The sequence below is a fragment of the Equus quagga genome, chromosome 15 (assembly GCF_021613505.1).
Source record: "Equus quagga isolate Etosha38 chromosome 15, UCLA_HA_Equagga_1.0, whole genome shotgun sequence".
In the NCBI taxonomy this organism is placed as follows: domain Eukaryota; kingdom Metazoa; phylum Chordata; class Mammalia; order Perissodactyla; family Equidae; genus Equus; species Equus quagga.
The window spans coordinates 78,905,722-78,931,445 of NC_060281.1; the positions used below are offsets into that span (position 1 = coordinate 78,905,722).

Genomic DNA, 25,724 nt, shown 5'->3' on the forward strand with positions numbered 1-25,724 from the left:
CGGCCTCTCAGTTGAATTTACCCCCAAGTCTAGCTCTTATGACCCCACAGTCAAGATGGCCTGCCTCATGTGTGAGAGGATAATTTTAAATCCCAAATAGGATTTGGGGAAGCTGGGACAGGAAGGATTAAACTAGTCAGTAAAGAAGATTAAACTAGTCGACTCTTTCCAATGCAGGTGACAAAAATCTCAAATCAAATCACCTTAAGGAAGACAGTACCAACAGCCTCAGCCACAACAACAAAATGCTGTTCATGGACTCACATAAATAGAATGTTTTGGATGGTCCTAGCTTCAAGCCCACCTGGATCCAGGCACACAAACAAATTTTGTCAGAATTCAATCTTCTTCTCTGTGAGTTGGTCTCATTTTCTTCTCTTACATAAAGGCTTTTCCTTATGGCATGAAAAAATGCCCTCCGACAGAGCCCAATTCACATCCCTCTAGCTCCATCATCTGAAAGTAAGTCCCCTTTCCTTGAGTGTCTTATTAAAAGAAAACAAAACAACTCTGGTAAATAATTCTAATTGGCCCGACTTAGATGACATCCTTACCTCTGGTCCAGTCACTGTGGTCGGGGGAAATGAGGTTCTCTGTTAGCCAGGCATCCATGATGAGCTCGCTCCTGTGACCCTTGCAAGAATCCCACCATCAGAGTAGGGCAGGACCAGTTCCCAAATGGAAGTGTGGATTCTGGACGGGCAAAAGCAGCAAATGTCCACTACATGAAGTCTTGGCTATGACACCAGGCCCCCACAATGAGGGGCGGATGACCAGCTAAAGTTGATCTCGGGTCTCTGTGACCAACAGAACTTCACCCCGCTTGACTGCAACTACCCAACTGGAGATCCAGGATGAGAGTAGACTGGTTCCTATACAGTACTAAGAAACTGGTTCAACAAATTGTTGAACAGCCACAAATAGGAACTCCATTTTAGCAAGCACTCATTTAAAAACCATGCTTACAAATGCATCTGCAAAAATGAGAGGATGTTTGCGTCTTATGTGAAAAGCAGCTTACAAACAGGATGTGTGACAGGGGTTCCTACCCCTACCTGTGTGTTCAAATCACCGGGAACTTTATTTTTATCTAATTGAAAATTCAGTGATGCCTAATATTTCATTTTAAGTCACTGACTCTGCAGAGCTGTGTTACAGTCTTTTTCTGTTATCCCCAAACTTCAGTAAAATCCTACTATACACAGGCCTGGGAAAGTAGTATTTTGAGGGCATAAATAAATTGAGGTGGAGAGGGAAATGGAGCTGGGGCCAGGATGAGTGGTGTATTTGTTTCCTGGGGCTGCTGTTACAAATTACCACAAATAGGATGGATTAAAACAACAGAAATTTATTCTCTCCAAGTTCTGGAGCTGGAAGTCCAAGATCAAGGCATGGGAAGGACATGTTCTCTCTGAAGGTTCTAGTGGAGGACCCTTCCTTGCCTCTCTTCTAGCTTCTCTTGTTGCTGGCAATCTGTGGCACTCCTTGGCCTGTAGTTACATCATTCCAATGTCTGCCTCCATTGTCATGTGGCATTCTTCTTGCGTGTCTTCTATCTCTCTGTTCAAATTTCCCTCTTCTTGTGTGGACAGTACTCATGGAATTAGGGCCCACCCTAATCCAGTACGACCTCATCGTAACTTGATTATATCTGCAGACTCTTGTTCCAAAGAAGGTCGCATTCACAGGTAGTGGGGTTTAGGATTTGAACACAATCTTTTGGGGGGGACACAATTCTACCCACTACAGGTAGGAAGCAGGCTAGGATGTGTACTGAATGGGAAATTGCGAGCTACCGGGAAACCTGTGGGAATGCCTCAGGGCATGTTTTCCTACATGGGATGGGGTTTGAGATGTCTTTTGTGGATGTTAAAGCAAAGACTTCCCCAGAAGGCTAGAGAAGTTCAAGTCTTCCAGGTGGCCTGGAAATCCCAAGTGTCTTGGCAGAGTTTGCAGAGATAATCCCAGGTTGTTCTGCTGAACTGAACACACACACACATACACACGTTTAAGTGAAAGAGCATCAAGACAGTGTGAAGAGTGCTGAAATAAATCACTGAATTTGGAACCATAAAATCTGGGTTCTCAGACAACCTCTACTGCTAACAGAGCACTGAATCCAAGAGCTCCATTTTCTACCTTTGTAAAATGAGATTGACAATTCCATAATTCCACACTGTTCCGCGGCCCAGGATGCTGGGAGATGAAGTGTGTAAAAGTAAAAAGCATCATCCATGGAGGTAACTTAGACCATACCCTATGCCTCCAGTGGGGGAAATTCACTAAGAATATTCCTGGAGGTCACACTCCTTCCTCGGCTACCAGGCCTGGTGGACCAAAGTAAAGAGAGAAAGGAGAGAGAGAGGTTCACATTGCATTTTCTTCTCCTCATTTACAAACACCCAAGTTCCCCTCCCCTTCTTGGGGTGCAGTTTGGAGGATGTGGTAGGAATTGCATATAGGGCCACGGAGCCCCCAAGGGGCAATGTGGCAAGCACTCATCCTTCTTCAGTGAAGCGCAGGGGTCCATAGAGGTGGTGCAAATACACATTATCCAGTGGTATTTCATCCTGGCAGCAATTCGTCAATAGATTGCCAGCTACCAGGCATCAAGGGAGCCCCAAATTTTACTCTTGCCCTGGGCCCCATAATTTGTAAATCCAGTGCTGACATTTCAGTAAAAATGCCCAAGGGAATTCTCTGGGTGCTAGATGCAACACGGAAAAGTATATTAAAGATACTCCGAAAATGATGACTTTTCCAATAAGTTTTTTAATGCCAAACATATGTGTGACTGACCGAAATTCGAGCGTTTATCAGATTTTGAGATTTCACTTCAGCTGCCCCAGCTGGCGTCCGACACATTCCCAAATTTTTCTTCTACTTGATACCTCTATCTTTAATCCCTTCACATAACTTTCTTTTTGGCAAATTGGGAGGAGAGAGCGCCTGTTACTTCATGTCTTTCAGTTCCTATAGAAGAATGTCCTTTATGGGTCCGATAGGACCAATTCATGGATCCGGGAACCAAGGAGTGGAAACAGGAGTGATCACACTGCCTGTCACACCCAATGACTCACTGAGGGTAAGTATCCTTCCCATTGCTGCAATTCCGGGCTCTGCGGGGTTAAAAGTCTTAGTTCTTAAAGATGACACTCTTGTGCTGGGACACTGCATGGATTGTATTGAAGATTAGCAATACTGTATTGACAGTTTCCATGGGCACTTTGGACTCCTCGTGTCTAGGAACTAGCAGGCCAGAAGAGGAAGTCACCATTTGGCAGAATTAACTGACCCTGATCAGGGATTACACCACAGGAGCAGGGAGGAGTGTGTGCGGAGGCAGGGTGATCCGCTTGGGTTCCTATTAGTGCTCATTTGCGCAACTTTAACTGGCGATGGGCATACACAACCACCTTGGGACATTAAGGAGAGTATATCTACTTCCGGGCTCAGAACCCTCAGGAGAGAAGATTTTAGTCACACCACCAGCTAGGCCATGAGGACCCGCAGAGGGAGGCGCGGACATTGAGGGGAATTCAGAATGGATAGTGCAGAAGGAAGAGGATAACACCAGCTGCAACCCTGAGACTAAGTACAGAGAAGGAGGCTGTAGTTTGTCCCACTAATCTCCCTTTTCTAAGTTTTCCCTCAGGAAGAAAGGCCCACAGGAACCATGAGAGGAGCTGCTCCTCGGACATGTATCCTTCAGAGGATCTGTGCAGCACACCAGGTGGCCTGTATTGACCATGGAGGTGTCCACTCAGATGTCCCATCAGGAGAATGCTGCAGGGAGCAGAGTTCCCTGACAGGTGCTGTATCTTTGTATCCACTGCATGCTTCCCCACTCCCACTCGCTGATGCTCCCACTCAATCACCGAGCAGGGTGGGAGTGCTAGAACCAAGTCTTTCCTGCCCAATGGGGATTCATCTAACAGGTAATTTTGGCTCAGGGGCTCCCAATAAGGCTGGCTGACACTTTCTCAGAACTGTGTCTCAGTGTGTGGCTCTTCCTACCCAATCTTTCCTTCCCTCTCTCCTTCAACAGACTCTCCATGCCTGCTCTTGCTTAAGCTTTTCCCCCAATAAACCTCTCGCATATCTAACCTATTCCGGCATCTTCTTCTTGGGAGATCTCAGTGATATTCCTTTTTGTGTACTCTTTCATTTTGTGAGTGTGTGTGTGTGTGTGTAAGTTTTCTCCATCTAGCTAGATTGGGAGACATCATGAGGCCTGGGAGTTTTTCTTATTAACTTTAGCTGACGTGAACGAGTACCGGATCACCCTAGAAAATATTTTGGTTCATATGCTCATAAAATCACACTAGCTAACATTTATTTATTCAGCATTTATTATGTGGCAGGTATTGTGTTAAAAGTTTTATGTCCATTATGTCATTTGGATGTATGTACTATTATCCCTTTTCTGGAATAAGCACCCTAAAGCTCTGAGAGGACAAGTTACTGACCTTGGGTCACACAGCTGTTAAGTGTCACACTTGGGTTTTAAACAGTGGCTTAACTAACATTCCATATTGTCTCTCAAGCTCTGTTTGGAAAGAGCCTTAAGTGTCATCTAGTCTAACACCCCAAATGATCATTTGAGCCACCCCCACCCATCAAGAGGCCATATAGCATTTGGCTGAATACCTGTAGTGCTGGGGAGCCCATTCCGTCCCTACGGGACTAGCCCTTCATGAACAAGGAAGGGAAATAGCATGCATCGAGCGCTTACTGGGTACCAGACTCTATACATTCATCATTTCACTTGGTCCTCCCAACTGTATAAGGTGGGCACAACCATCGTTATTTATATATACATGATGAAATTGGGCTTGGAGAGGTGAAGCGAATTGACCAAGATCTCATTACCAGTGAATGGCAGAGCCAGGATTTGAACACAGACCTTTTTGATTCTGAGCCCTTTCTACTTCCAGTTCTCACATGGCTCTGACAGGTGGGTATTAATACCAAAAGAAATAAGAGCTACCATATATTGAGCACTTCTTTTGTGCTAGGCATTGCACTTCGTATGGCTTACTCATTTGGTTTTCATCTTTGTCCTATGAGATTATCATTGAGGCTGCTCAGTGCCCAAACCAGACTCCAGAGCTCATGCCTTTTAAAATGATATCCTGGTGTATTTCATCATTTTGAGCCAAAACTCTCCTCCTATTCTTTGGGCTCATACAGAACAGGTTGAGTCCTTCTTCACCAAGCCTGTCCCTCAAAGCCACGTGAAGACAGCCCTTTGTCTGTTCTGCTCGGGGCTGAACATGGCCCATTCTGTCTTGTTTTCTCATCTTCTTTCATCCCCAGCCACATCCTCTGAACACAGTGCAGTTTATCTGCATCCTTCTGAAAGCACTTGCTGATTGCTTAATGCTTCCACAAAGGAAGTAGGAGGACCAACACCTCCCATGACGGGGAAGGTCAGACTCAGGCTCCAGACAATGGCAAGAAAATAATGACTTCCAGATGTCAGCATCCGGAGCTGCGTGGCTGGGCATTTTGCATTCTGTGGAGTGTCATCTTGCAGCAGATGCCTTCTAAAGAGAAGGTGAGGTCATCGTGTGGCCATGATGACATCATCATGCTCAGCAGCTCAAGGTTTAGAGATAAAACATGAGTTAGATTGATCCAGTGTGAAATAATGCCAAGGATAAAGCATGCAAATCAGAAGGTGTGCAGTAAATCTGCTACAAGCTGGCACTCTACCCCATAGTGTTATTGGAAGGATTAAATAAATTAATGTATGTAAAGTGCTTAGGAGAGCACCTGGCACAGCGCAGGTGATCAATAAATATTGGTTAGTAGTAATATCCGCCATGAAATGAACACCACACTGTAAGAAAGACTAATTCTTCCTGGGGATGGGGTGTCAGGAAATAATAATAATCGTTGCCACTTAACTAGGACTTCTCATGTGCTCAGCCTTTACATACATTGTCTGTTTCAATCCTTGACAACCTGTGGTAGTTATTTTCCCCATTTTAAACATTTGGAAACCAAGGCTCAGCAAAGTTCGGCATCTTATCCCAGGTCATGCAGCTTAGTGGGAAAGAGCGTGGGTTCTAGAATCAAACAGGTCTGGCTTTGAATCCCACCTCAGGCACTTTCTGTGTGACCTTAAGCACGTCATTCAATCTCTCGGTGTGTCAGTTTCCTAGTCTGTAAAATAGGGTCATAAAATACCCTCCTTAAAGACGTTCTGTGAGGATTCAGGATTGAGTTAATATGTGGACAACACTTAGAGCCCTATCTAGCACATTCTAAGCAGTCAATAAATATCACACACATACACATACAGATGTGTGTGTGTGTGTGTGTGTGTGTGTCTAGGCTTTGAAGGAGGAGTAGGAGTTCGTCAGAGGGAAAAAGGAGAGAAGTAAGTGTCTCAGGTTAAGATAATTGCTGGGCAAAAGGCACACATTGAGCTACCCAACCCAAGACACAAGAAATGACTAGTGGGTTAATGGCAGGACAGAGCAGAGTTTGAAAGGAAGAAGTGTCTTGTAGTTAGGCGGAAATGGTTGAGGTCCTCAAGCCTGAGAGGAAAAACCAGAGTTTGGAGAATGTGGTTCCCTGGCCAGCTGCCTGCTCCCAGCCTCCATCCCAGCAACCTCGCGGAGTTCGCGACCCCGCCCCCACCAATCCCAGCCAATGAGGAAGCCTCCCATGGCGTCTCGTTGCCAGGCAACCGAGTGGGACCCAGCCTGACAGTTAGCTGCTGCTGTCGCTCCCACTCAGGGGGAACCTGAGCCTCAAGCTGGGATCGCCTTAGGATGAGGATCTGGGGGCCCGTCCATGGGCCCCCCTCATATTTTATCCGTGGAGTTCTATTTTTTCAGTTCGTATTTTATTTTTGTTTATAGATGAGGAAGATATCCTCTTCCAAAGAGGGGAAAGCTCATAAAAGTTTCTAACTTTCTGAAAAATGAATAACTTCAGGCTTACCTGATTCCACCCCATCCGGACCTCCTTATCCTGTTGGTGGGAAACCCTGATGAGTTGCTTTCCCATTACTCCTGGGCCAGAGACCTCTTTGGAGTCTGTGTAATTGGCACTTGGGAGACAGGGAGAAATTGGTGCCTCTCACACCAGTGGCTGCTGAAGTAGAAGAATCTGGAAAACCCCTTCCCTTGGGAACACCGGCTAAGACTGCAGGGTTTCCAAGATGACCAAGATACCGGCCACCAAGAAGATTCAGAGTTCCTCCAACTTGGGTGGCCTCTGGCCGTTTTTTGCCTCAGACCATCTAACACCGGTAAGTCTCCTCTCTCGGCTGAAACCAATCATGTTTTCCAGACCAGGTGAAGCAGGAATTAGCTTCCAGACCAACAAGGAACAGGGAAAGAGAAGAGTCATGATGTAATTAAATTGTCGAGACACATCCCTGTTGCTATCAGTGGTTAGTTTCTCGTAAAGAATGAAAATGCCAGCCAGAACGGTGAGCTGGGCCACCCTATTAGCCAGTAATTCCAAAATGATGGAATAAATCGGCAGTGACACTGTAGAACATCAGAAAAAAATTAAGATGAATTGTAGGTTTGCTGTCGCCAAAATTATTTTCAGAGATCCGCTGGGCTCAGGGTACGTGCACAGTCTCTCTCTTACACAGAAACAGCAGAGTGTCAAACTTTTGGTTTTGGAGTCTGACTTTGCTACGCACCAGTGATTGACGTTAGACAAGTTGCTTAGCATCCCTGAGCCTTCATTTCCTCATGTCTGCGGAGTGAGAACAGGAGCGTCAGCTGGGCAGAAACAGTGTGAGGACTAAGTGAAGAAAGATATGGAAATTGTTTAGCGTGGTGTGAACACTTCATAGTGTGTATATACAACATGAAATACTGTTGTTGATTTGAAAGAGAAAAAAATCATTGGTATGTATTTAATGACTGGAGTCAAGTGTTTCTGTTCTTAAATAATCGTAACTGGGTAGGCCAGTTATGTCACTGCTAAGTGTGTCTTTGTTATTGTAGCCCCTAGCCCCTATAGCACCACTGATTGGCCAAGGTAGGCGAGCAGTGAGTGGGAGAGAGGGTCAGAGGTGGCACTGGCCCACTGTGGTCCGCCCACAGATGGCTCAGAGTCCTGGCCCAGGGAGGATGAGGGGGGAGTCAATGCACAAAAGAGAGCTTACTAAGCCTCACGCACGATTCCGTGGTAGTCCGAAGTGTTTGTGAGCTTCTGTTTTCTAAGGATTAACACATCTTTATGCATCCCTCGTTGCTCAGCCCTCTTAGCGAGCTCACTCTGCAAGATGCAGTCTTCATGTGTCTCCTATCACCTCAAAATGCTACACAGATGTGGGTTCCATCCAGAGCAGCCCCCTCTGAGATTGAATTTGCCAGCATAGCAGTGGGGGAAGGGAATGAGGGAAGGATGAGGAGTGAGGTCGACTGTTCGGAAGCAGAGGTGAGTGTGAGAGCATGGGTGGTGGACCCAAATAGCCTGGGTTTCAACCCTGCGTCCATCTCTTGGCAGCCCTATGACCTTGGACAAGTTCTGGAATTTCTCTGCTTCAGTATTGCCAGCTGTAAAATGGGCACACCAGAGTGCCTCCTCATGGGATGGCTGAGAGCATTAAATGATTCGTACCAAGATCCTAGAATAGTTCTTGACACACGTGAGCACTCCCTAGATTTTAGTTATATTGTTATTCATTTAGCACATTATGGAAGTCCTGTTATGTACTAAACACTTGCTCTTGTAACAAATGAGACCTGCCTTTCAAAATTTCACCATCTATAGCGTGTATGTTTTGGATCGGGAGGGAAGGAGGTAAGAAATAGATAATTACAATGCAGGGTGATGAATGTGCTGGGGAAGTATCATCGGGTGTTGTGGGAACACAGAGAAGCGACAGCTAATTCAGACTCGTGTGTGTGTGTCCTTGTCTGTGTGTCAGATTTGGGGAGGAAAGAAGCCATGTACCCAAGTAAACGCAACAGAGTTTTCCATCCTGGGATAGAAAGGAAGAAAGTAGAGGAAGATACAGAGGTTGGGATGATGGGAAGGTGGCTTCCAGGGAAGTCAAGAGAAGGAAAGAAGGCTTCCAGGGAACTAAGACCCCAGGCACAAAAGACTCATTGGGATCCTGCTGCCCTCACCCCACTTTCCAGGAAATCATGAAAACCTCAGGGTGTCCCTGGTTCACACCTGAAGGATTGTGCCTTTAGAAATTTCAACTTTTTAGAGCTACCGTAAAGCGTTGATCAACCTAAACCAGGCTAATCAGAAAGTGACAAGCCACAAGAAAAGATGCAGGGATTAATATCAACTTGTGGTGTAAATTAAACCAATAATAATCGCAGTGATGATAATAACGATGATAACTGGCAGGTATCAAGTACTCATCACGTGCTGGGTTCTGAGCTGAAGTCTTTACAGGTGATATTTCAGAACTGTTTACAACACCTCAAGGTGTGAACTGTCACCTCCTCTTGAGATAGACGGCAACACTGAGGTTCAGCAAGGAGAGGTCCCTTCCCCAAGGACACTCAGCTGGCAAGGAACAGAGCAGGGATTTGAACTCGTATCTGTCTGGCTCCGGAGGTCAAGCCCTGTCTGCCTCGCCATGCTAATCAAGCAGTGACAGTGGTTAACACGTGACGTGGGGGATACTAAAAGAAGGCTTGAGGCACAATCTCTAGCTTCAGATCATTTTCAGGTTTGTTTTGGGGAGGGGGGAATGATGCATAAAAAGAGAATAATAAATACCAGACAGCCAGGCAAGTGTCCAGTGGGAAGTGATCTGAGGGAAAATCTGGCTTCCCAGAGGAGGAAGGTGAGGCGGCGCTGGGCTCCAAGGCAATACCACTTACCCTGAGTCCACTGTGCGCTGGGGTAATGGGCGACCCCCGGGGAAAGCCCCGAATGCGTCCTGAAGCCCTCTGAACCCAGTCGTTCTCCTTCTCACAGGGATGGAAGTTGCTATATTATAACTAATGTTACAATGGCACCCTGCCTGGTACAACATCTTCCTGTAGTTTTTTCCAACAGAAGGAATATGAATAATACATGCAAATCCTCTGCTTGAACATCTTTTGTTGAAGAAACTTTCTAGCTCGCCCTATGTCGGGCTCCCTAATCTGTTTAGGGAGTTCTTTTTCCCTTTATTTCCGGAGAAAGCAAAAGAGAAGCATCATGGGATTAGCCACGGGGGAGGGAGGGAGCAGAGCATGTATAGATACCATGCACCCTCATTTTCTTTGTTGGAAAAGGCTAAAAGAAGAAGGGTACTTAGTGCACTCTCCTCCGTGTTCTAGAATGGAAATGTAGAAATGGCGTTTGGCAAAAACTGTAGAGCTATGCAATCGTTTATACAAGCTCTGTCTCTGGGTGCCTGAAGTTTCTACCTCGCTGTCATTAAAAACCCAGAGAGAGAGAGGAAGCGTCCCTAATTGGAGCAGATCCTGAGAGCTGGGAATCATACTGGGTGTTCCGCTCATATTCTGGCTTAGTGATTAAAAGAGCGGATTCTTCAGTAAACTATGTGGGTTCGAATCCCAATTCTGCCACTTAACTGGGTGTGAGGCCTCAAGCAAATCAGTTCCTCTCTGCCTCAGTTTCCTCATCTGTGAAAAGGGCACACCATATTTTGTCTAAGAAGCCTTCCGTTTCAATATGCGTCATAATTTTTTTCCACTAAGAAAGAAAATGCTACTGATTAAACTATGACCTGTTTCCATGATGAGATGTGCCCCAGTTTCAGAGATGTGAAAATGTACATCTTAGAATGGATGGAATACAGCTAAAAATGTTCCTCTCTCATAGGGTTGTTGTGGGTATTAGATGAGTTAAGATGGGTAAAGCTCTCAGAATAGAGCCTAGCACAGAGTAAACACTAGGAAACGTTAGCCGTTCTCACACTGTTGTTTAATCCTTTTATTGACTCTGTGATGGAGGTGTTGTTACTAACCTGCTTTTGCACCTGGGTAGATTGGAGCTTGAAGAGTCTCAGGATCTAGTTCTCTGCCGAGACGTGAGTTTGCAAGTGCAGAGAGAAGGGGGCAAACCAGGCAGAATCCAGGTGTGGAGAAGACCTTGGCCTGAGCATCTCCACTCCCAGCCGCCACCCCTGTGGATGGAATGGGGATGCTCAGAGATAGTTTCAGAAGTTCAGCCCATTGTACACCCAGTCGGGCTGCCTGGAATCAAAAAAGGAGAACCAACATATTTTAGAAATGTTCCCTCCAACGAGAGAAGCCTTGATTCCCAGCACAATACATTTCCACCGCAAACATGAAATGATTTTCCTCCTTGTCCAGACAGGAGAAATTGTGGCCTGAAGACCCAAGTGGTGAGTCACTGGTTTTTGTTCGAAGTGAGCTCCTTGCTGGGCTATTTCTCTGGCCTCTAATCACCAAGACCATGCCCCCTGCACTGAATCACTGATTACCTTGAAAAAGAATAAAATAAAAGATCTAACGACCACTTGCGATTCACTTCTGAGGAATTCCAGACAGCCACACCTTCATTTTTCATCCCTCTGTGACTTAGGCCAGGGAAAAAGCAATGAGTGCTTTTCTCTCTCCAAGAGATTCTTCTGGCTCCATTGCTACCGCATGAGACAATTGCAGAATTCGAGTTGTTGTTCTGTTTTTGTTTTTTCCTTTATGCTCTGGCGCTCTGGACTGTACTGCTTGCCTTGGTGAATCTTGCTGGGTCTAATTGCAGGCGCATGTGATGGTGGGCTCCCCTCCACCGTAAATCAGGCTGCATGGGGGGAAGCGCGTGTTCATTACCTTCTGACACAGGAAGAGTGATAGGCACTCTCTTTATGCTGGACGAAAAGGAGCAAGCTCTTTGTCTCATCTGCAAAGAGGCAGCTGCTCAGCATGGGGAGGCGAGGGCGGGGGAAGGGGCGATAGAAGAAACACATCAAAGAGTCTAGTTGATATGCTATAAGCTTAGTGACTGGGTAGGAGTCTCTGCCTTGAGGTCAGACAAAGCGGGCTCAAATCCTTTCTCTGACACTCTCTAATATGACGTTCTGTGAAATGGGTTGAATAATAATAGGGTCTACTGCATAGATGTTTTGGAAGAATTAAATAAAATTGTGCATATGAAATACTGAGCACAATCTCGGTACCCAGTTAACCCGCAATAAGTGATGACAGTGGTTATTATTACTCCTCGTGCTCCTTTCTCTTCTCTGACTGGACATGAGCGCCACCATCACTATTTTGAAGATGTGGTCAGCCCAGATATGAAGTCTGGGGAAGCTAAGTGTTGACTCTAAAGTCACAGAGTAGGGTCCATCATTAGTGAGGCCAAGCCCCAGCTTAATAGTAGAAGGGAAGAGGTGGGTCTGGGGATATTTTTTAGAACTGATGTGAGAGTATATTTGCATGAAGGATGAGGTGCCTTGTAGGAGAGAGAAATGGCAGAAATGCTTGACCCAGTTAAAAACCTTAGTTGTAGAAAACAGGGTGCCCCTGAGCATGATTCGAGACCCTTAGTTTTCACTCTCAGTTCAGTCCCATTGTTCATGTTTGGATCCCATGGAGAACAGGAAGGAAGTGAGAAAAAAGGAAAACCTTGTGTGTCAATTAGGATCACTTTTGGCTGCGAGTAAGAGAAAAACTGAACAGCAGTGACATAAACAAATACAAATTTATTTTTCTAACATAAGAAATCTGGAGATGGATGCCTGCTTGCATTGGTTCAAGAGCTCACCAGTGTTAGGACTGGCAGGTCCTTTTCCCTTGTGACCACAGAATGGCTGCCCCAGCTCCAGGCATCACATTCACATTCCAGCAGAAAGAGGAAAAAGTGGAGAATAAGACCTACATTTGTCTCTTTTATGAGGCAAACAAAGGCTTTCCAGGAACCTTCCCAGCATATTTTCTCTTATGTCTCATTTGCCACAACAGTGTCACCTGCCTTTTCTAACGGCAAGAATAGCTGAGAAAGTATATATCTAACACAAGTGTGGAAAGAAAGGGCAAGGGAGAGGTGAAGGTATTGGAGTTGGGTGTTGAATTGACTAATCAGCAGTGACTGGCACAGATGATTTCTCAAAAACTCACACACCCACAGAGAGTAACCTAAAAAAAAAGACACTTCCCCCACCCTCCACGGCAACTGCTGAGAAATCTCAAGGGCACTTGGCCCCATTGTACTTTTAAAAACAACGCAGTATCCATCAGAGGGCTGGGGGAGCCAGGGAAGAATGGAGCTGCCAGTGGGAACATTCATTCATTCAACTAATATTTACTGAGCTCCGAGGATGTGCCAAGCATGATTCTAGGTGTTGGGGATACAAAAGTGAAAAAGACAATCACATGGGACACCCTTCTGGAAACTATGGAAAATATACTTACAGGAAATAACATGAAGAGGGAGCTGAGACGGTGGAATGTGTGCCATCTTTATCACGGCCTCATCTGTTTCCACCCTTTGGAGGGGCTTGAAGAAATTCTGGTCAGACAAACCTTTGCACAACTATGAAAAGAGACCTACTCCAAACCCCCTTTTTCAGCATGCCCACAGCCTCCAAAGACTCAGCCGTCAGCTGTTAAATCCAAAAGCTGCAGAATCCACGTGGGGTTCAGTGGCAAGTAGCATTTACATGAAATCTGACAGAAGCCAATTAAACCTTTCTTGGACTGAACAAACCAACATATTTTGCTCGGAGATCTTTTTGACAGCTAAATTCAAAATCATAATCACCGGTAATGGGATACCTTCTATCATGAGACGGTGGCATTTTTCCCTTCTAAATTCCTGTTTTCAAACTCTGATGAGAAAATTTCTTGCGGGGCTCAATTTTGATCTAATGTATTTCAGTCTAAATTGGAATTTATGCAATTGGTAGTTTTATTTAATAACTCGAAAATTAGCCTCGTCTGGCGATCAGTTTGCAAGCCGGCCTGGAAGCGCCTCGGGGTTTTCTGGATTTCACAAAGTGGGAAGATTACACAGCTGGGATAGTTTCTGGGATGGAGTCAGCATTATCAGGGGCTTTGAGGGGTCCATGGTGAGCTGTAACTCAGGCGCAGAAAGGACAGAGAACAATGCCCCATTGTAGCCTGATACACAGTCAGGGTCACCTTCTGAGATGTAAGTTTAACACCTACCATGACAGATGTTTTCAGGACACTAAGCTGCATCAGGTCAGGGACCTTCTCTCAAGGAACCCACAATCCTGTTGGAGAGAAAATTCCTAAATAACCTTGAATCAAGATGACAAGAAGTACCAAAAAGAAAGGGAAAAAAGGGGCTGGCCCCATGGCCTAGTGGTTAAGTCCAGCGCACTCTGTTTCAGTGGCCTGGGTTCCCCGGTTCAGATCCTGGGTAGGGACCTACACCACTCATCAGCCATGCTGTGGTGGCGACCCACATACAAAACAGAGGAAGACTGGCACAGATGTTAGCTCAGGGCAAATCTTCCTCAGCAAAAAAAAAAAAAAACAGAGAGAAAAGAAAGGCAAAAAAATATAAAATATATATAAGGAGATAGAAACAAGCTTTACCATGAGAAGAAATGTGCAGTGAAGCCATCTGATCTGAATCCTCAATGTTGGCTGGATGTAGATTTGTCTCATACCAATGGGATACTGAACCAAAGCCAGAACTTATTTTCTAATACGTTGGGTGGGGTGATGTATCACCACTCTCCCCCAAGGAACAAGTTCTTTCTTTGTACCTTGTTCAACAAAATGCCCTCCTACAGAGCTCCAGGAGATAAATCTTTCCATATTCTCCCTAACTGTTCATGACGTTACTCAAGTTCCCATTCCAGGGGTTGTCAAATTAGGGAGGACTCTACTTCATGAATTCCCACTGAAGCTTTCAATAACCGGAAAGCTCTAATGTGTTACTTCTTTCAAGGCTTTGACTTGCAGCAGAGTAGGGTTTCTCAACCTTGGTACTATTGACATTTGGGGCTGATAGGCTGTTCTGTGCATCGTAGGATGTTGAGCGGCATCTCTGGTCTCTATCCATTAGATGCTATAGTACTGCCAGTGGTGACAACCAAAAATGTGTTCAGAGATTGCCAAATGTCCCTTAGGGGTCAAAATCATCCCCAGTTGAGAACCATGGCAGTAGAGGACTGCTAGAGTCCTGAATACTTTTCCCCAGTTGAGTGCTTATCTGATGGTGAAACATTCCCCATTTAAACAAATGATGCCATCGTGTCCCCAGTTGTTCAGGCAGAAACCCAAGCTTTGTCTTTGATCTCTCCCTCTCCATCATCCCTTATGTCCAGTCAACTGCCTCGGGGCAGGTGTGCTGTGGACACTGCCTCCTTCCCCAAGGTCACTGCCTGGTCCAGGGTACCATGGTCTCTAGCCTGGACAATTCCACCGTCCCCTAACTGCCCTCTTTACCTTCAATCTGACCTTCTTCCAATCCATTTTCTTTCAATGCAAATAGGATATTGTCATTCTCCTGGTTAGAACAATTAAATGGCCCTCCATTGCCCTCAAAATGAAGACTAATATCTTTAATCAGGTTTTAAAGGCTCTGGTCCCTTCCAACTTTTCTAGCCTCATCTCTAATTACTTGGTCCCTACTCATAACCCAAACTTGTTTTTGGATATGCCATGCCTTCCACCTTCTTCCTCTTTCTAGAACATTCTCTTCTCTCACTCTGTCTCTCTCTCTGTCACTTCTCTTTGCCTAGTTTTCCATGGCAAGATGTTTCCAGAGCTCTGAACAGTGGTGGGGTAGACATGGCCCTCGCCTACAATGAGGAGGCTGAGTTCTAATCCCAGCTCTCTCACTACCTAGCTGTATGACTTTGAACAAATCACTTAACCTCTCTGATTTCTTCATGTTCATCTGCAGAACCAGGAAATCTAACCTGGCAATTTTGGGCTCTCTCCTTACCATGCGACTCTAGAGAGCAAATAATGGCTCCCACTTATTGAGCATCTATTCTGCATCAGGTGCCTTGCATATATTATTAAAATTAACTCCTGAATCCCATGGGGCAGGTGCTATCTTTACCTGTGTTTGCAGAGAAAAGAAGGCTGAGGCTTGGAAAGTTTTTGTAACTTGCCCAGAGAGACCCAGATAAGCAGGCGGTGGAGTTGGGACCTGAATCCAGGACTAACTAACCAGAGAGATCCTGTGCTCTTAAGATCAGCGGTTGACTGCAGTAGGAAAGGGCAGTAGACGATACCTCTCCGAAAGGGGCATCTGTTGGTGCGATCTTTAAAGAGTATTTTCAAAAGTCTCTGTCAGAAAAAGGAAAGTGCCAATTTTAACTGTAGGCAATGCAAACAAGAATATGACTGTGCCCATGACCACAGACAAGGACATTTGCATTTTCTTGAGCTCTTGCTAAATGTGCTAGCGAGCTTTTCCAGAAGAGAAACACAGCAAAGAATGGGGTGGGGGAAACTGTATGTGGCTTAGACTCATCTTTCTAAACAATGCTCATTTTAATGAAGATTTATTAGCCATTTCTAATTAGAGTCACATTTTTAAGAAAGGCATATTTTGAGTCTGGGTCAATATACTGACAAGATCTGCTAGATAAAACAGAGAGGAAGACAGGTCCAGCTAATGGGGAATGAAGTGTTCTGGGTTTTGTGTGGCTGAGATGTTGAGAATTGTAAACAACTTAATTGGGTTGAATAATTTGGGTAAATATCTAGTTAAATAGATTCCCTCTAAATCCAAGCTCTGACCTACTGAATTTTTTATTTTTTTACAAAAAAAATACCCTGCATCATAATTGCCTGTTTATTTGTCTGATCCCACCACTAGACTTGGAGCTCCTTGGAGAACAGACCATGCCTTGTTCACGATTCTATCCCCAGAGCCTAGCACCGTGCCTGGCACTGGGTAGACATGCAATATTCTCTCTGGTCTCTATTCTCAGGACCAAGGATAGCTCCACGTGCTGAGCGAGGCAAAGCATCCCTCAGGTAACTATAAATTCCATTTGGACAAGAGCCACAGATGTTTTGTTCACAGGTGTATCCCCCGCACATGCTGGGTGCTCCATATATATGGATACCATCCTAATACTTGCTATGTGTGTGACTTTGGACAAGTTACACTCTGTGCCTCAGTTTCTTTATCTCGCATATAAAAATAATAACACTCCCTGTCTTGTAGAGTTGTTGAGAGGATCAATGAGGCAAGGCTAAGAAAAGCCCCTGGCACATAGTAAGTGCTTATTAAATGCTATCTCTTCATCTTTGCACTTAGAAATCAAAGCCATTGGCTCCCAAATATCAAGCATTAAAGCATTTAAATACTGACATTTCCGGAGATGATGACTCTCACGCTGATCATTTTTTATGCATTCAGGAAACGGCAGCCAAAAGGGTAACACGACTGAAATGTTGCATTTCCAAGAGCCCTTGAAAAAAATGCCCAAAATGCAATTAGCACATGACTCTCGCCTGTGTTGCTATTGCTTATTAGCTGATCCTATCCTTTACTAATCAAACTGCTTCTTTGATATTTTTAGAGATTTTAAAAGAGGCTTTTCAAAACTCAGGAAGCAAAGCTTGTTGACAGGTACCAAGAAATTTGAGAGAACATGAATCTGGCATCCTTGAGGGGATGGAAAAATGCTGGGAGTGAGGGAACATTCTGGAGGGTCCCTGGGAGCTAGAGCAGGCAGCATGGACGACTCTTTAAGGAACCTCTTCACCTTTTCCCTCCCTGCCTCAAACCAATAAATAACCCTCCTTGTCCTGTATTTCTGCAGCTCTGGAGCTTGAGATATACATTGTCTCAATAAAGAGTAATTCTTGAGTTACCTTGGCGGACCAGACAAACTCATGTCAGGGCTAGTTGACTTAGCTCCCGGGCCACGGATCCATTCCAGAGTTTGAGTCCTCGTTCTGCTGCCTTCTCTGCGATCTTAGGCTGTCTGCTTCACCTCTCTGACGCTGCATTTTCTCACCTGTAACTGAATCTTGTGAAGATTCAAGATAACGTCCGTAAAGACTGGGTCCAGAATAATAACTGAGGTTGATTTGTTATTAGCATTATTCCACCTTTTGGTGCTCTATGTACATCGCAACCACCCCCGTGTTCTGTAGTGTGTAATGCCAATATCAGGGTTTTTTGGTCAAAGATAGATAGTATAGTATTGAGAAAAAAATCCTTCTCCTCGTGAATCATCATTCTCCCAAGTTTGTCCGAGGATAGAAAAACGAAGCAAGCTTTTGTATCCTCCATGAGATTTAAAAAGAGGTCAATGTTTTAACATTAAATAAATGGCACATTGTGTAGTCATGATGATGATAATAGAAATCACTGATACTATGGGTTGAGTACTTACTGTGTGCCATGCCAAAGCCCTATGTGAATTATCCACTTCCATCCACTCTTCAATGCCAAGAGGTAGGCACTGTTAACCCCATTTTGCAGGTGAGGAAACTGAGGCCAAGAGAGGTTAAATAACTTGATCAGAGTCTGACGGCTAGGTAGTGGACCATCTGGCATTCGAACCCGAGTTGGGTCAGCCTGCAGACTTCTCATTTTTAACCATTATGTATTACTTAACAAAGGAAGCCTGGCTTTTCTGGGAGTGGGTGGATTGATGAAAAATATGTCCCCACTCTCCAAAGGAGAGCATAAAGAAGAAAAACCAACTACTTGGAGGGGCTTTGGGGGTTAGAGAAAATATTGACTGCATCCCACAGGCTATTCACTTCCGACTTGTCCTCACCCATCAACACCAAGGTCCAAGGAGTGTTTCAAGGATACTCCACTCACCCTAGGGGTCCCTGAAGTCAGCAACTGGCACACATTCCACAGGACTCTCCAGCCCTCTGCCAAAAACCTCACGAAGCCTCTGTCCTACCTTTTGTAATGTCAGTAATCACGGAAGTACCCTGTTCACTGAGTGAAGCCTGGGATCTAATGAAAACACAAGTTTTGCTTCTCTAGCTGCTCCCTTCAAATATTTTCAGTGGGGGAAGGCTTTCTTCAACCTGGGCATAAAAACAATGTATCCAGTGCCTTTTCTACCCACCCTTGGGTAGTAGCCAGTCTCGCAGTCCCTTTAACTCACAAGACACGGTCATGATCCAGAAATTAAAAGCATTGATTCAAGATATTAATATATTAAGCAACACTTCAACCTTCCCTCAAGGAGAAGAGTACACTCCTCCTCCTGCCTGTTAAAGATGGCTTCAGGTGCCACCAAGGGGAAGTGTGGGGCGTGCCCGTTTCTTTCCTCATGGAGATCGCCCCCCTCCTTAGGTTTCCAACTGCATTGGTTGGAAGGGAAAATAGGGGCCACAGGAGAGTTCTTACTGGTACTGTGATAAGATGTCGCTGTTCTCCCTGATGTCCAAAGCTGGCTCCTTCTCCTGTAGGCACTTTTGTTGACTCTTTGAAAGTTCTCTACTGATCGATTCCAGCTCTTTACATATTGTCTATCTGCTATGTATGCCTCTCAGATTCTGGTTTACCAGCAGTCCACCCTGCCCAGACTCTCTTCATTGGGGTCTCCCAGGCCTCTGGTGGGAACTATTGAGGGCTGAATCCCAGGCTGACATTCTTGCTTTGGGTGTCACCTCCGGTCCCCAGATTTCACACACCTTTGACACTCCACTGAAGACGGCACCACTTTCCAACCCAGCTCCACCACTCTCCATCTCTCCACCCCGCCCCAGGAGCAGTCCCCAGCCTGCCTCTGTGCTCTGGATTTTCCAGGAGGGTGTCAGAGACCAACCCACCAGAGCCCCATCTTCAGGGGTCACATTTGAAGCTCTTCAACAGTCCCATGGAGGCCTCTCTGTCATCCGGTGTGAAGTGAAGGAGGAAGTGTGCTCCTCCCTTTGGGGTCAGGACTCAAAGCATCCTAGCAGCCGTTGTCGAAGAAACCAGTCACAAATCCCTCTCTCCCTGCCCAGTCTCTGTGTCTATATTCTCAGAGTGGATAAGAATCGAGGGACCCGTTCTCCTACAGCTGCCTCGAAGACTCCTTCAAGGTAGTCTTTCTCACTTCCATCTGGAGTCTGATGCCAGCGGTATCTTGGCTCCTCAGTCTACACTATCGTACCTGTTGGTCTATCTTGTTATGCTATTTTCCTACCATTTACTGAGGGTTCATGATGCTCCAGGTGATTCACGAACATTATCCTGAGGCCTTACGATGACCCTGTGAGGAAGGTGCTATCACCTCCATTTTGCAGATAAGAAAACTGAGGCTCAGAAACAAAAGGTGACTTGTGTGATGGAGAAACCAAGACATAAAACCAGGCCAGCATGGTCCCAAGGATGGGTTTTTTCCCTTCTGCACAATGCCCAGAGCTGCTGCTATTAGCTGGGACCGACGCTTGGCTTCATTCTCAAGCCTCCAAATTCAGTTCCAGACCGCGTTCCTTCAGCCTGCATCCTCCTGGGGCCGAAGCCTTTCAGAGCTCATCAGAAGTTACGGGAGCATTCTGGGGGAGGATGTCACACCGAACACAGAAGTCACATCAAATGCAGCCGTCTCCGGTTACTCACAAACCATAGTGTCGCTTTTCTTCCTTTCTGATGATAGAACAGGATCCTACTGCAAATTGACTTGAAAGGAAACTGAACTCCATTGCTCCTTGTCCGCCTGTGAAAGGAAGATAGCCACTTCTGGCACCTAAAGGACCTGAATGTAATCCAAGGTCCAGGCCTTAATGGAGGGGCAGGGATGTTGGCCAGAGGTCAGATGCCCCCTAAGCAGTCAGCCCTGATTCAGGGAAAATCAAAAATGTGACTCCCCAGAAAGGAGTTTTTATTTCACTGCAGGTTCACAAGTTGTGCTTGAAAGCTCTCTCTCTGTCTTCCCTTCCTAGCTCTGTCTGCTCCCTCCCTCTCTCTTCCCTCTTCTCTCTCCTCTCTCCCCCTCCCTCCCCTCCTTCTCTCTTCCTCCTCTTCCTTCCTCTCTCTCCCCACCCCCTCCCCTTTGTATCCTGACACCTAACCATATTTGTCAGCCCTTCCTATGCTTCCTTTTAGCTTCTTTCATTCTTGTAACAATTTCATCTACTTAAAAAGAGAAAAAGAAAAACCTAGACAGCCTGGTCCCCAGGACACCAAGGGAAGGTGGCCTTTCAGACCAATCGCTAAGGCACCCAATCCCGCAGAGTCCTTGCTCCATTAATGGTCTTTCTTCTGCCCTGGATTGTAATGGGAGCCTGTTCTGTAATTGCCTACTTTAGGTAAAGAGATCGTTAGATAAGATTGATAACAGAGCAGCCCAGGTAATGTTTTAAACCAAAAGCCGAAGAGCATGAGGGTGTCTCCAGCTGTGAAGGACAGGACGACAATTTACCCAGTTTCCGTTAAGGGTGTGTCGGGGGTTTTCAGCATAAATTGCCATTTTCTGAACGTCTGCTTTTCTGCTTTAACAAAGAAAGGGGAGGCTTTCTTTCAGCTAAACACAGAGCATAGGGCTTCAGGCAAATGGGGAATTTGTTTTGATAATGAACTTGATATCAAGTTACAACTCATTAATGTAGACCACGCAATGTCATTGTAGCTAATTTCTTCATTTTACAAAGCCTGGTTCTCAACAAAGCATATTATTGGCCCCAAATGAATTTAAAAAAAAAAAAAAAAGAGTCGATGCTGCAGAGGCGCCGCGGGTTCAAGGCAGAAATGGCACAGCTGTGTGGAAAGCGTGACTCTGCCAGCGCGCACCGCTACTGCTGATTAAACCAGGGTCACGAGGCACTCAGACATGGTCCTTGCTTTCAAGCAGAGGTAGATTTCAAGCCAGTGCAACCCAAGCTAAAGAATTGCGCTCTTGAGATCAGGAGGGGGAACAATCCAGAACAGCAGACTCCTCAGTTCTAAGAAACTCTGAAGATGGGGACCCCCTCACCTGAAACACAGAGTCAGACAGACCTTGAAGGGCATCTAAGCAGCTTTCTATCCAAAGCGAGAGAAGGCGATGGTAACATTGCTGACTCCGGAGTCTGACACGGTATGAGCCCTGGCTCTGCTATTCCCCAGCTGTATGAACTTGGGCAAATCACTCCAAGCCTCAATTTCCTTCTCTGCAAAATGGGGATAAAGACAGTCCCTACTTTTAGCATCCTCGTGACTTAAGTACCCAGAGTTGCTTCAGTATCCTGGTCTCTCTGAGAGAGGACTGGCCAGAGGAGAGTGCAGTGTGGACATGTGGTCTGATCTATATTTTCTTCCTAGTTGTTGACGTAAATGCTCACTGGGTCCAGGCAGATAACCAGGGCTCATTAAAACAAGACAGAGGAGGAAGTTCTTCCCTTCAGGAAGAGTTCTCTGACTCTCTTCCTGTCTCCTCCCTCCGCAATTCTGTCAGGTTCCACAGTCACCTTCATCACACAGCTGCTCATAGGTCTGTATCACCACCCGCAGAGAGGTCCACTGAAGCAGGGACCGCCGTCAATAATCTTTGAATTCACTGATTCATTCAACAACTATTTGCAGCACACCAGCCTCGTAGAAGACACCTAACAAATATTTATTGCATAAATTAATCCAAGATCTTCCACAAAGAGTGGGCCTATTATTTCCTGGTACATCTACTTGCCCTGAACAATGCAAATCCTATTTTAAATGGATTGCTCTTGGTTTTGGGTTTTGTTTTTTTTTAAAGTTTCCACTCATTCTTGCCTTCAGGTTTTCAGGGTATATTCTAGAAGTCTCTTCACTTCTGAGGACATGCCCTCCCTGCCATCGTTGGTGAAACCCCTTTGAATATCTGAGCTCACTGGTGCTCTGTGAAAGTCAAGCTTTCATAAGATGCTGTCCTTCTTGCTTTGTTATTAGAACTATGCACAGTTACCCATTTCCTTCATATTCACATTCATTTCATCCAAATTACATTTTCTAGAGTCCCCCACCCATCTAACGCCACGTTTCTTTCCAGAGACTTTGGCCGTGAGCTCAGATCAATCTTTCACCAGATTTATAGAACGTTTCTCTCTAAAGTCTAGCTCAGAAAGTGACCAGAATTCTCTTCCCTCCCAGTACAGTACCAACCCCCAGATACACACACCGTGGTCAGCTGTCCCCAGAATTACCCTCAAGTTTTCCTCCTTTGTTGGCTCCTGGCCCATGTTTTGCTTTACTCCCATGTCTGTCCAGAGATTAAATTCTTGGCAAAGCAAATGAGAAAGATATCAGAGGCTTCACTTTTTGTAAGAAAGGCTTGAAGAATTGGCCTCTCATCATTGCAATATCTTGCGTCGGGACCAATTTTGCAATTTCTTGCATTCACCCGTATGTTCTGAAGTCTTTTTCCATGGTTAGATTTTTTCCAAATCATTTTATTTTCACTCAAATGCTTTTTTTAAAAAAAATTTATTGAAGTATAATATACACGGAGAAAAGTATACAAATATAAGTGTACAGTTGGATGAATTTTTACTTAGTGAAAAGATCCATGCAACTTCTTCACTAAAATCAAGATACAGAGCATTCACCAGAAGCCTGGAAACCCACAAGCTCCCTCTCAGACCTGAGACCCCTTCTCTCCCATGGTAATCATCATTCTGACTTCTATCACCATCAATATGTTTTGCCTGTTTTTTAAGCTTCATATAAATGGAGTCATACAATATATACTCTTTGGGATCTGACTTCATTTGTGCAACTTTATGTTTATGAGATTTGCTCACGTTTTCATGTGTAATTCTCATTTATTCAGTCTCCTTGCTGTATAGTAGCCTGTTGTGTGAAAGCACCACAATTTATTTATCCACTTACCTGATAGAGGACTTCTGAGTTGTGTTGTTCTGGGGGGAGAAGGAGATGGAACTATTACAAAAATGCTGCCATGAATGTTTTTTGTGCATGTCTTTTGGTGAACAAATATTCTGAATGTATACACATATAAACGTTTTTGAGGATGGATAACTAGATGCTTATCACAGGTATATTTTGTCAGAAATCTTTCAGTTTCCAGTGACAAAACCTCCTCAAACTGGCACAAGGAAAAAAGAAGGAATTAGAGGCTAACATTATAGAAAACTCTTTAGGGGATGTGGCTTCAGGTATAGCAGGATCCAGGAGCTTTGACAAAGTCATTGGAAATCTACCAGCTAGTTTCATTGTCCCTATTTCAATCCCCTGGAAATTGTTATATTGTTGTATGTATATATACATATATACGCACACACACACTCACACATATATACACACACTAAATTCTCTTAGGAATTGCTGGGTCATAGAATATCAGAAACTACCTATGTTCTGAAGAGTCAGCCACGTGTGAGAGTTCCAGTTGCTCCACATCCTCTTTAAAACTTAGTCTTTTTGATTTTAGCATTCTAGTGGATGTGTAGTGATATCTCATCGTGGTTTTCATCCGCATTTCCACGATGAATGATAATCTTGAGCATCTTTTCATATGCTGATTGGCCATTTGGATTCCTCTTTTGTGAAGTGTCTGTTGGAGTCTTCTTTTTTTAATTGAGTTATTTGTCTTTTTATTATTGATTTGTAGGAATTCTTTACACATCCTAGATATGAATCCTTTATCACATGTATATATTCATTCAGGATCTTTTGATTCCTTTAATGGTGCTTTTTGATGAGCAGAAGTTCTCTAAACAACATCAAATTTATCAGTGCTTTGTGTTATAGTTGTTGCTTTTTTCTATGTTTATTATAAAGCCACAAGACATAGTCACTAATAGTGCTTTAAACAGTTGATTTTCTATCAACGTGAATGCACGTTTCCTCTTTCCATCTCTTCATTCTTTCTTGTGGGTCTCTGTTTCCATCTGGGATCAACTTCCCGCAGCCTGGACACTTCCTTCAGCATTTCTTGTAGTGCGGGACTGCTGGTGACAAAGTCCCTCGGCTTTCATGTGCCTGTAATGTAAAGACATTACATTATTTTGTTTTCATTTTTGAAGGATATTTTTATGGGATACAGAACTGTAAGACAGCAGGAGTTTTGTTTTTGTTTTAGCACTTTAAAGATGCCCTTCCACTGTCTTCTGGCTTTCATAATTTCTAGGAAGGACCGTTCCCTCTCTGGAATTTTAGTTCATCCAGGCTTCTTTTCTTCCCGGGGCTTTTCAGTGTCATTGAAAACATAATTTTTGTAATTTATCTTTATTTTCTTTTTGTTGCAATGAGAACAGTGGGTTTCCACTAACTGCCACATCCCACTCAGAAATTGAAACCAACCTCTAACTTGGGGAGAATTCAAGCTAGGACACTTACTTCCCTCTTCCTTTCTTCCTTTTTTTTTTTTTCTTTTTTTTTGTTCATCCACATCTTCTTTCTTTCCTTCCTTCCTTCTTTAATTCTTTTTGCTTTTTTGTTTTATTCATTTATTTTTTAACCAACTCTTTTGGGGTATAATTTACATGCACTAAAATGCAAACATTTTAAGTCTACCGTTTAGTGAGATCTGACAAATGTATGCACCCACATAACCACCACTCCAGTCAAGATAGAGAGCAATGCTATCACCTCCAAAAGTCGCCTCCTCCCACCCCCAGCCCCAGGCAACCACTGATCTGCTTTCTATCACTGTGGATGAGTTTTGACGGCTTTCAAATTTCCTACAAATTGAATCACACAGTATATACTCTTCTGTCTCTTGCTTTTTTCATTCAAAGTGTTTTTTGAGACTCATCCATGTTGTTGGGTATACCAGCAGTCAGTCCTTTTTTATTGTTGAATTGTGATCCATGGCATGAATTTTTTTCAGAGTTTATCCATTCTCCTATTAATGGAGATTCGGGTTGGGTCCACTTTTTCCTCCTTTTTAAAATGTGAAATGCTATGAGTCATTTGCCTGTGAAGCT

At 44.5% G+C, this 25,724-nt stretch overlaps 1 protein-coding gene across 1 annotated transcript in view; it reads left to right on the forward strand.

Annotated features, from left to right (window-relative positions):
- The first annotated feature begins 7,177 nt into the window (after positions 1-7,177).
- CCDC60 (coiled-coil domain containing 60) overlaps positions 7,178-25,724 on the forward strand; it is a 157,737-nt gene continuing 139,190 nt past the window's right edge. Inside the window, exon 1 of the mRNA XM_046641027.1 lies at positions 7,178-7,267. Within this exon, the coding sequence (XP_046496983.1) occupies positions 7,178-7,267 (90 nt within the window). The remainder of the gene's footprint in view (positions 7,268-25,724) is intronic.